The sequence below is a fragment of the Camponotus vicinus genome, unplaced genomic scaffold, assembly GCF_025532165.1.
Source record: "Camponotus vicinus isolate PSW18456_S1 unplaced genomic scaffold, iyCamVici1.0 SCAF_8, whole genome shotgun sequence".
In the NCBI taxonomy this organism is placed as follows: Eukaryota; Metazoa; Arthropoda; class Insecta; order Hymenoptera; family Formicidae; genus Camponotus; species Camponotus vicinus.
In genome coordinates, this window is record NW_028141980.1 from 16114373 (window position 1) to 16126406 (window position 12034).

The following is a 12034-nucleotide window of genomic DNA, read 5'->3' on the forward strand; positions in this document are numbered from 1 at the left end:
GCCTGTGTACGCTTTTTCCACTTATTTTCACTGCACACCAAGTGGCAAGTGATTAGATAACAACATGTGGCAAAATTGTTACAAGGTTCTAGTAACATTATACCTTATTCTCAATAAAATTTGTATATTTTATAAATCTTAAAGATACATATGTAATTTCATTCGCTGATGCATGGCTAGAGAATTATATAATTTAATTTAAAATATATCAGGATGAGAAAATAAAAGATTCCTAAGATTTGCACGTATGATTATAATTGACCAACTATTTAGAATCTTTATATTTTCCAAATAATAAAAACAATTAATTTTTATATTAAATGACACTAGAATTAAAAGGAAAAAATGATGTTAATCTATTGGCTGAAGTTAATTCGTCGCAATTAAGCAAAATGATTAACTGATGGAATGTGTCACGTTTTTATGGAAAGATAGAGATAGGAATGTACTTACGACTCTGGCTTCGATGTCGAGGCTCTGATCTCGCCGCCTCTTACCAAGGACGGGTGTGCAGAGGAACATATCCATCGAGCTGCCATCCCTCCTCAAGGAATCCAAACTTCGGACGGCGACTATGGCAGCGAGCTCGTACAGCTCCCTCAGGGCTTTCGGTCTCGTGTCCGACGTGAACAGTCCCGTCGATGGTTTATTCGTGACGTGAAAATGTTCCGTCCTCGCCGCGAAAGTGCAGATATCAGATTCCGCTGTAACACAAAGAATACGAGGAGTTTAACTACCGCCCTGTCGCCAAAGAACTAGAATATCGATTTCATAGATCGTTAGTCACGTGTTTATGTAATTTCCATCTCATCTTATCCTCAAAACATCGTATGTAATAAGAGTATCAATCTTCTTTTTTTTTAGACTATTTCGTCTCTCCATACGTTTGATAAATTATCCTTATTTCTCAGATCATTTTTTAATGCATAGCTATAATTTATGGGACAATATATGGGATATTATAAATATTAAAATTATAGTTGGGAATATGTCTCCTTAATTTTACGTTTTCAAATATTGCATGAATACATGTTTGTATGTGTCAAAATTTTGATAAGATACTTATATATAAATTAAAACAAAATTTCTTATATTGAATATAAAATATAATAAGAAAATAATTAATATAAAAAGTGTATTAATAAAATAATTTTATATTTTATATTCCTTATATTTTTTTAAAGACAACGATTTATATTCAGGTGTATTAAATATTTGCAAGCATGTACAATATTTTCTAAAAAAGAGAAGGAAGAGAGATTTATTGTGATAAATAAAAAAAAAAGATCCAGTAACGAGCAGGAAAAGAATGTCTCGCGCGCCTCATATCAAATTTAAGAGGCGTTCACGAGACGAGCGGTCTTTTTTTTCTCTCTCGCGTTCCATTCCATAATGCGGCATTTTAGCTCCGTAATATACTTTTTGCCGGTCATGTGTGGCGGGTGATATCACGCCGCTGACATATCTTAACTGTAAACATGTTCCATTCACGGTTTCTTGCACCGCATCGCATGCAGGCATGGATTCAGTAAAAAAAAGTTAACTCATGCCACCCGCGCTTCGAGGGGCACGCTTGATTCGACGTTTCCGGTTGTTTTCAGAAACGGTTTCTTCCGTGACGATGCCGGGTACTTAATTTCTGACAATGAGGCCCTTCCTAATGTTTTCAATTACACATCCAGGGACAGTGATCTCGTGATACATATAAATTATAAAAAACAAATTATTTGAGAAATAAGTAAGTTATAATCGATAATAAATCTCGAAAAATTTGTTTTGTTAGTCCCTTTGGAACGAGAGTGCTTAAAATCATTTTTAATAATTAACAACGCGAAATTTTGTCATGTTTATTTGTTATTAATTATTATAATAATATAATAATTAAATAATATAATAATATAATTATTTAATAAAATATTATTATACATATTAATTATTAGATAATAATATATATATAAATAATTATTAATTTCCTGACTCTCTTTAATTAGAATTTTTTCTATAATACTTTGTATTTCAGATAATATCGAGATTTTGAAATATATGATACTTTTATCGAAGATTTTTTTTTACTTGTGCAGGACGATGCAAGATCGTCCAAATACATGATACACACACATACACACATACATACATGCACACACCTAAAATATATGAATTGGATGATGGATGAGTCATAACGTCTGACTTGCGTTTTTATCGTCGACGTGATTGTCGATCACGTAGAACAATGAAATCCCGTAAATACCTTTATGCTTATACCGACAATTAGTTTCGTTATACAGGGGGATCCTTAATTGCTGACTTTTTTTAGCCAGTTCTTCTCACCCGGCAATACGTGCGGTGTTTTGACAATACATAATGCACATTTTTCTCGTCGTGTTATAAAGTGCTTCCATTATTGTGTGCTCCTTGTGTTTTCTCCCGTTGTTCGCGTTTTGTTTCGCACAATACCGCGAGGGGTTAATCATCATCAGTCCGACACGCGAAGGGTTCGTACACCCCTTTAGAATTCCGTCCCGATTCTCCCGCGAATTCGCTGCATCTAATAATGCTCCATTCGCATGCTCGATTTGCGCTCCAATGTTATGAATAGAAAATCTATTCCACGGAATTGCGATCTATCTCGTGAAGCTTTTAATATTACAGAGCCAACTAAAATGAATAAACTCTTACGGATTTCAAATTTAATTTTAATCTTTCTTTATTAATACATATTAATAGAGAAATAAAAAACATTAAGCACAATATTACAACACGATTCTCCAATTTATTAAAATTATTATAAATTAATTTACTGTGATAGGTAAATTTAGAAAAATTATTTAAAAATTAAAAATTAAAATTTAGAAATAATTTTAGAAATTTTTAAATTTGGATTTATATATATGAGAATGAATAAATTTGACGATGGATCTTTTTAGCTATGAAAAATTTTGATTTATATATATCTATAATTTTTAGTTTTTTATCTTTTATTTTTTATTAAATTAAATTTTTTAATTTTTTATTTTACATATATATTTTACGTTATCAATCCTTCGGCGTGCACGCTCCAAATGGCTTCTGGAATACTTCGGCATTAAGAGTTAAGCTAACGGTTCATTACGTAGCAAGGTAGTAATATCGCACGACTGCTCCGGGCGCATTTATGCCACAGTGTATAAACAGAGTGATGCGAGTACGTACGGCCCGCGAGCGGGAGAAAGACCCGCCTGTACTTGAGCCGAGCCGCACAGTCCGATTCGATACAATCGTCCGTGGAGTATTTCTTACTAACCGTCTGTAACCTCGGAAGCCGATGCACATAACTACACGGCGGGTACAACCTTCCGAGCGGACGAGCGGAGGATCGACCTTCCATCGTGATGTTCTGCAATCTCATCGCGAGCGCGAATAATCGAGGGCTGAAACCAAAGCTTTCTGTTCCAGCTCATTCGGGTTTCTCTCAAAAAATTATTATCTTGCAAAAGTTACTTTTTTTTCTGTCGAAAAAATTATTACACAGCATGCATATCCATGAGATATTTAAAAAATGTATCTTTAGGATGAAGGAAATTTTTAGAATGTCCTCTAAATGTCTTTTGAATGCTATATGGGATTTGTTTGTCGTTTTTAAATTATTGATAAATATGTCAATTTTGCATGTTAACCGATTATCAAGAATGAATCAGTGATTTAGCAATTGCATAATAGAGGGGTGAAACTAGAGATCAAATAATTGATTCTTATTTTCTAGGAAATAAATTTTACTGCGTGACGATAGCAACTTGTAATAATTTGCAAGAGATTGTAAAAACTTGTACTTTACAATTTGCCATTCTCTCATTTCAACCGTTTGCGAAATCTTACTTTCTGATCGGCTCGCGTTTCTTTCAATCGAATATTAGTATCATGAATATACGTGATATTTTCATTCAGGCGCGAAACAAGTAAAATAAAATTTTGGAGAACGCAGTTTCTGTCGAAAAAAAATTGTTATCTGATATAAACGCTATTTCACATAGCATACATATCCAATAGACGCCTAAAAGAAAATATTCCAGACATCTCTTGGGACGAAGGACATCTTTAAGGTGTCTTCTGAATGATCCTCTGAATCTTTTGATATGCATGCTGCGCGCAGAATTTTTTGTCACTTAAATAGTTTTTGATAAATATGTCAATTTTGTTTTTCAACTGATTGTCAAGAATCAATTAGCGATTTCGTCGCAATCACATAATGCAGAACGATCCTAGATCGGAGAGCGTGTTTCCGAGCGTGTTGCAGAACTCGGGATCCCGTCTCGATAAACTCGCGGCGAGCGGCATTAAGCTCGTCACGGTTGTTAGTAAAAGAGGGCCGGACTCTCGGGAGACTTTTTACAGACGCCAGAAGAGAGCGAGTTACGAGTCAAGGCCGGCTGCGCAGGTTGCTCGGTCATGAGAATAGAAATATGAGCGCGCGATAGACTACATTGGCGAAGGGGAAGGGGGGGAGAGGGAGGCACAGCCGTGGTTCGTAACAGTCGCACACCTGAGTAAGCACTGCCCCGATCTCGCAATAATAGGCTTCGAACTAGTCGTAGTAGTCCCTCACAAATCAGCACGATCCACTGTAACCGAGGCCGGCATGAGCTAATTACAATAGTAACTTGGCAACGACGTATGGCGTCCGGGATGTAATGATAGAATCGCCTCAGTGCGCTTAACTTCAAGAACGTAGAGGTAGAATTTGTCGGAATTACTCAGTATTTCCCTGGAAAGCATTCTGGAAAGCACTTCGAAGGGCACATATCACTTTAGGTTACTGGATTCAGTTATTAAATAAGGATTTGTACAGATTTATAGAACTTCATTTAGACGGTTGCGCCATTTTTATAAAGATATTTAAAAATTTAAAGAAATCGCAAACTTGCTTCTCAAGAGAAAAAATCAACTTTATATTTAGGAATAAATGAATGAGAGAAGGAAGTAGGTAGAATGCAGGGTTCAGAATACTTAGTACATCTAGGAACTGTGAAGGAAAAGAAGATACAAAGACTCTATTTACCTTTTCATTTTGCTGTTCCTCGCTCTACACATTTTCCTTCATCTTATTTCTAATATCTCCCCGAATCTTACGTATACCTTCGTCTGCAAGAGTTAAATTGCTCTGCTGCACTTTCGCAACGTCCGGTGGATCTCTCTCGGTTCACCGCCAGCGAAAGCGTGGAATCGTCGTCGTTCGAAGTAAGCACGAGAGAAGTAAGTTCGATGAATCGAGAGACAAGTCGAAAGAAAACGAAGAAGGAGAGAGAACAGGAACATACACAGAGGTAGACAAGAAGACGACGACGACGTCGACGAAGAAGAAGAAGAAGAAGAAGATGGCTAGGAGGAGAAGAACGAGGGGGAAGGAGCAGGCAGATTCCCGATGGTGAAGAGCCGGTCGGCCCGTGGGAGGTCTGCTGTAGCCGATGAGCCTCGGTTGTGCAAAGTGCCCCGAAGGGCCGCTCGCGCGGCCCTTCAGAGGGACCGACAGACGGCTCACCGGTTGCTCCGGCCTCTTCGCAGGCCACGGCTCAAACCAAGATATCAAGAAAACGCGTAATTCATGGTTGCCCCTCTTTCTCTCTCTTCCTGTTCCACACTCTGTCTCTTCTTCCTTAGAGCGAACTAAGCCACGATTATTTTTATCGAGTGCCTAGAATTAATTCTAAACTTTCTATAGATCCTCTGTGCATGCGAATCGCGCTTCTCACGAGTATTCAAATCAGCCGATGTTATGAATATGAATTGGGGTTTATCTTGAAGATAAATCAGAACGACACATATGAGTTTTTTAATAATTATCGATCGCGATAAATTGTTTTGTTTCGAGTGAATCAATTAGAATTATATAAATTTCTCATCATTAATCATCGGATCGTTTTTCCTCATGAGATCTTGCAAATCCAGTGCAATTAGATTCTTGTAATAGTTTTTGCGACAGTTAATCTTTATGATAAACTCTCTATAATTTGATTAGGGATTCTGCATGTGTACGGTTGGTTCTTTTGCAAATTTAAATCAGGGAGAATGCGAATAATGCGATGCGAGCGCGAGCGTTGATCCGCGTCGATGATAAATCGACGCAGATGGTATCTCGGATCGAAGGTGGATACAAGGTGGAATACCGTGACGTACGCAATGATGTATTACGCGATGATCTTAACGAGAATAACGTAATTGTTACATAGGTAGAAAGAGAAAGGGAGAGAAATTTGCATACAATAATAATTAGGAATGTAACCGTCGTAAACGATTACTTATAATTACGTTAACCCGAACATCTTCTTTCCTTCGTCATATTGCGCTAATTGTATTCGTCGACACGCGTGTACGATGCAATGCAAACGAGAGTCCGACAATCGACAGACGCGCGATTCTATCGGGGTCTGTAATTACGACACGTCCCAGACTGTCTTAAGACCCGCGTGAGGAATGAGGGAGAAGGGATCGATCTTCTCGACAAAAACCCGGAATCTCCGGGGAACGTACCTGTGCAAGAGGGAAAGAGGTACCAGCCGGTCGTCACGTAACGCTTGTATTCGAATACCAACCTGGGCCTGTTTATCTCTCGTCTCTTCCCTTCGCTCTCCATCGGAGCCTGCGGGGCCTCTGACGGATGGCGTAAGCACGCATCAAACATCACGCATCCACAAACCGGGGTTTCGCGGCCGGGTAAACACAGACCCGCGGCAAATTCGGGGCCCCGTGTAATCGCGAGCAAAACAAGTTCGCGCGCGGGGCCCGCCGGATACGCGTTTTAGTATTCCAGCCCCCCCTTTTGTACACCACGTTCGTCGGAACAGAAAGAAAGAGGAAGAGACAACCAAGAAGAGAAAGGAGGGAGACTTTTCTAAAAGTAATATTTATTTTCCAAATAAATACGCTTGTAGAGGTTACATTCCTCCATAATTTACCACGTATACGTGAAAAATATTCGCGTTGCATGTTCATAAAAATAAATGTTCATAAAAATACGCGTATCATTTGTACTTTGGTTTTGATATGTAGAAGTTTTGTTAACGAGAAAATATATCATTTGTGGTTTTTTAAAGTAATGTAATTTGTACTCTTCATGCGCTACAAAATTTGATTCCGTTAATGAATACAAGTTAGAAAAATTACAAAAATATAAATACGCTGATAATAAATGAATAAATTATCCTTTAATAAAATACAATAATTTATAATATCTGAAGTAATTAAATCTAGACTAGAGATCGAAACAAGAATTTTAATAATTAGCGCTAAATAAGGAATTGAAAAGACTGCTCTAAGAAAGAAAAAAAGAGAAAAAGAGAGAAGGAGAAAAGAGGAACAAAGAGGGGAAGAATAAGCGACGAAGAAGGAAAGAGTTTGCGCGGCGAAAGACTGAATAAAAGCAGCGAAGAGGTGTGCGAGGGAAGGAACGAGAGGGAAAAGGGGGAGAGGGATGAGGAAGAAGAGGCAGTCGGTGAGGCACAAGGGAGGCCGGGAGAGCCGCGCGAGGGGCAAGGTGAGGTAAGGTGGAATGCGGTTACGGTAGATCGCGGACTAGTCCTCGTACAGGTCCTGCAAGGCCCGAGAGACGAGGCTCACGAAAAAGAACGACGCGAACAACGAGAAGTGCCCCGCCGGACCCCGAAGATCGTCGCCGCCGTCGCCATTCACTACCGGGGCCCTATCCTACCGTGTGTATATACGCTTATATACGTTAGCTGGCCCAATAAATTTCCGCCGTTTTATAACCGTCAACCTGCGCTTCCCGGCCCTATCTACGGCTACCGAGATTATTCGCAGGCTCGCACCTGATTCCTCCTGCCGCAGAAAACAGAAAGCTCGATTGTTCCGAGGAGCTCCGATAGCGGAATCATTCTTGGTAAGACTCGGCAGATTATTTTCGAAAAAATCAAATATTGATATAAACATTTTGAAATTTCATATTCTTCACGTTTATGATTAATTCTTAAAAGTCATCAAGTATATCGATTATTTTGATCCTACTGATATTTTAACAATAGAATATTAATAAAACTGAAGGAATTAATAAAAAAAATATTCAAAATTTATTCTCTTAATTTTTGTTGTACATGATCATTTTCTATAGATATCAAAGAATATGTATAAATTTTTTGTAGATTTTTTCAAGCATTTTTTTGACAGCTAAAATTGCAACAAAACTTATATGCGACCGGAAACAGAATAAAAAAATATGTGACCTACAAGGATTAATTTCGCGATTAATTATAAATTAAAAAATCATAATAAGAATACAAAAAAGAAAAAAATATATAGGAAATACGGTAGTAAATGCATTAAGCTGCATGTTAGAGTTATAAATTGGAAACACACCCATCTTTTTAAAGCAAATTGTCGTAAAGTAAACTCGTCTCAAAGAATACCTCGAATATATCGAGAGAAAGGAGAAAAAATAAAATCTTATCGTGCGCATATTATGGAGGTCGATGCAACATGCGTCTTTTTATCATAGCTTTTTACGGGAGACCGTACGCGCAAATAACGGGCGGTCAGAGATAATATTTCGACGTAACCGCAACCGCGCTCGCTACGATTTACTTTTGCCAGGAAATAAATTCGGCTTTTTCGACGGAGAGAGAAAAAGAGAGAGAAAGAGAAAGAGAGAGAGAGAGAGAGAGAGAGAGAGAGAGAACATGAATAATGTTTCAAAAGTTGCGAGAGATCTTTCTCTCAGGACTCCTGCTCGTTTCTCAGGATCCAAGCTTGTCAGAGTGCGGTGGGTGTTCCCGATTGCTTGCCAGGACATCGCTCCTGCGAAAAGAGTGACGTATTCCCCTGCCCGAATTCTGGCACCATCTCCCCGATCCCATTAACTTCCCCAAATTGCTTGGCGCAGTGAGAGCGCGAACAATATTTCGCGGATTTCATTAATCTTTATTCAATATTACACTACGCTATCAAATAAAATTAGAACCAAACTGCTTCTTAATTTGGGAATATTATTTATTCTTAACAAATGAATATTATTTTTTCATTTTTTAAATTTTAAATAAGAGATTTTAAAAATTTAATTCTTTTTATTTTAGTTTATACTTTCCCTCTGTTTCTATAAAATATTATTCTTATATTTTTTATCAAACATTTATATTATCAAATATAATATTTTTATTTTTAATATCTTATTATTAATTTTAATGTCTTAATATTTTTTAATTCTTAATTTTATTATTAATTTTTATTTTCAATACTTTTATACTTAATATTTCCATTTTTATTTTTAATGTCGAGAACATTATTTGGAAATTATTCATCTGTTATTCCGTCGCGTGCATTTTCTGCAATAATCGTGCACGCAGAATGAAGCGAGTCGAGAATGCAAGACGTAGAGTGCGAGAGTTTATTGAATGCATGCATTATGACGTAAAGAAGGGATCTCGTTAATGCCAAACTGAAACGGGAGTTTATGACGGGCAGACATATTTTGTAGAATTTGATCAGCGACGGGAAGGATTTATTGACGCAACAAAAAAAGCGCGTTAATGCCAAAGTTTCAATCATTATTCATCGGTTTAAAATGATGGATCACGGATCTCGAACGTGTGACAACTGCATGCATACTGCTGCTGCGCAGTAATCGTATTATATCTGTCAATTGTATCTACTATAAACCATATTTATGTTTTAATGATTCTGTTGCGCATGTACGGGGCGATTTTAAAATAAATCGTCAGATTTCTTTAGTAAAATTTTAACCCTTCTCAAAAAGTCTGCTAATGTTTTCCCTAAAGAAAAGCTTTCAAAATGTTTCAAGAATACGAAACTTGGTTACTTTAGAATCATTCTATGTATATAATTCAACATATCCATCTTCTTGATATCACGTAAATTCCGATTGCTCTCCATGCGATCCTGCTGCAATCCAAAAGAAATCAGTGTAATCGTGCGGAACGAGGACGACAGAGACAAGGTTCTATCAGATCAGTCGGAGTCGAGAACTGACACGACTAGAAAACTAAGATCGAGAATTGATAATTTCCCAACAGAATGTTAGTTCAACGTGGACTCTTAGCCCGAAAAAAAAATGAATAATTTTCTGCTCGTATTCGTCGCAAAATCCTAATGTTTCAATTAATATTAATCGATGCAGATATGCGGGCCAAAATTTTTCAGCATCACAAATCTCGATTGAAATGAGAGATTCTCATTATAGATTAGGCGCAGCAAATGCATATAAAATTATATATGCACATAATTGATACATGCAAATTTTATTTCGCGATATATATTCGCAAACATACGTGATATGCCTTTTATATCCGCTGCTTTGTGTGAATCGTGAGGCAATTTATATTTGGGGAGAGGGCGGAGGGGGGGTGAAACAAATTTTAATATTTTTTACCATCTTAAAGAGAGATTATATATACTATAATGATATAACATGGTAATAATAGAAAATATTATCATTTTAATTCGCTTGTCACAAAATGACTGATTCGCGCGAACTGGCAAATGACATCACGACTCCGAAAAAATGAGACTGTCCACGCGAATTATCCTGCCGGGATATCCATATGCGAAGGACGCGAAAGACGGATGACCGTAATGCGATTCACGTGTGTCCTCGAATCGTCTAAGAACGAAAACGTGAGATAGAGGCATCCGGTACAAACCCGTCCGACGACTTCGAGATTCTTACTTCGGAGCGGGTGTACCTTTGTGTGTCGCATCGAAAGCGTGGATTTCTTTTTTCCTTTTTTTCTCCTGTGTTTGTCTCTCTCTCTCTTTCTCCCTCTTCCCCATTTTTTTCTTTCTCTTTCTCTCTCTTGCTTGCTCGCACGAGAATGAACGGGGAAAGCTCGCGGCTCTTTAACGAGCTTCCTCTCTCCCTGTCCGTAAATTATGAATTATTCAATGATTCATGGCTCACAAAGATGGCGGATCGCTCCATCGTGAATCGATGGAGCCGTTGATGCGACGCGTGAATGACAGATAGACTTGAGATCTGTTTGACATTAAATGTCGTGGCAAATTGTGGTCTTGATGCAGTCGTGCCATTTGTTTTTGACGTCGGAACACGGCAAGTTTCGCTTTTCATACTGGCTTTCACGTGTCATATGACAGGAAATATTGTGACACGATATTGCACGGAAATGAATATAAGCTTCAGTTAGTATAAAATGAATGGGGTTATTTTTAAATAATAATTATAATTAAATAATAATTATAATTACATATATTTACAAGAAAATTAAATGACAAAAACTTAAAATTTTGTTAAATTTCTGTTTGAGATAATTATTATTTTTCTATATTAAAGTAAACTGTCGCGTTTAATCATTCAGAGATATTAAATTTATATCCTTTTTAATCAATTTTATCACATAATATTTATCAGTATCACACATGCATCTTATAAATATTTATATATAATATAAAAGAGAAAACTTATTATAGTAATTGTGTTAGATATCACACACACATGCACATATAATTTGGAGCATTACGATGATATATTGTATCAGTGAAATCTCATGTTAATTAGTAACTGATTGGACAAGACAGCGTTGAAGAAATCGAACCGGCAAATTCCGGATTAAATTATAGTCTTGCGGTCGATGTTCATCTAATTCTGTCAATCAAGCAATCATTTTTCCGTCCTGTGCGGTGAGACCGCACAAGAGAACGTCACGTAATGATGCTCTGTTTAATTAATTTCTTTTTTCACCTCTCGCGTCTTACATGGCAAATAGAGAAAGAAGGAGGGATCGTAAAAATGACGTCCGGCCTCGACTGTCATTACGAGTCGGCTCGTATTCTAGTTGCCATAATCATCAGTACACATGAATGACTAGGCTGCCGTTGAACTTTTTTTGCGATCGACCATAAAATGCTAATAAACGTGTGTGTTTTCTTTTCTTTTTCTACTGTTTCTTCTCGCAAGCGTGCTTCTAGCACGCGGAAAACTGGAACAATCTTGGCTACTCAGCATCGTCGCCGATAAGTGAGATTGCTTTTAGTTTCGTTTAATTAACAGTGGATAATTAAATTGCTTGCCGGACTTATTACA

The 12034-nt window shown here is 37.3% G+C and overlaps 1 protein-coding gene across 2 annotated transcripts in view; it reads right to left on the reverse strand.

Annotated features, from left to right (window-relative positions):
* Gukh (NHS actin remodeling regulator GUK-holder) overlaps positions 1-12034 on the reverse strand; it is a 259977-nt gene that overhangs the window by 19763 nt on the left and 228180 nt on the right. For both annotated transcript variants that reach the window (XM_083107240.1, XM_083107239.1), the window contains exon 4: positions 454-704. In XM_083107240.1, coding sequence (XP_082963366.1) covers positions 454-704 — 251 coding nt within the window. The remainder of the gene's footprint in view (positions 1-453; positions 705-12034) is intronic.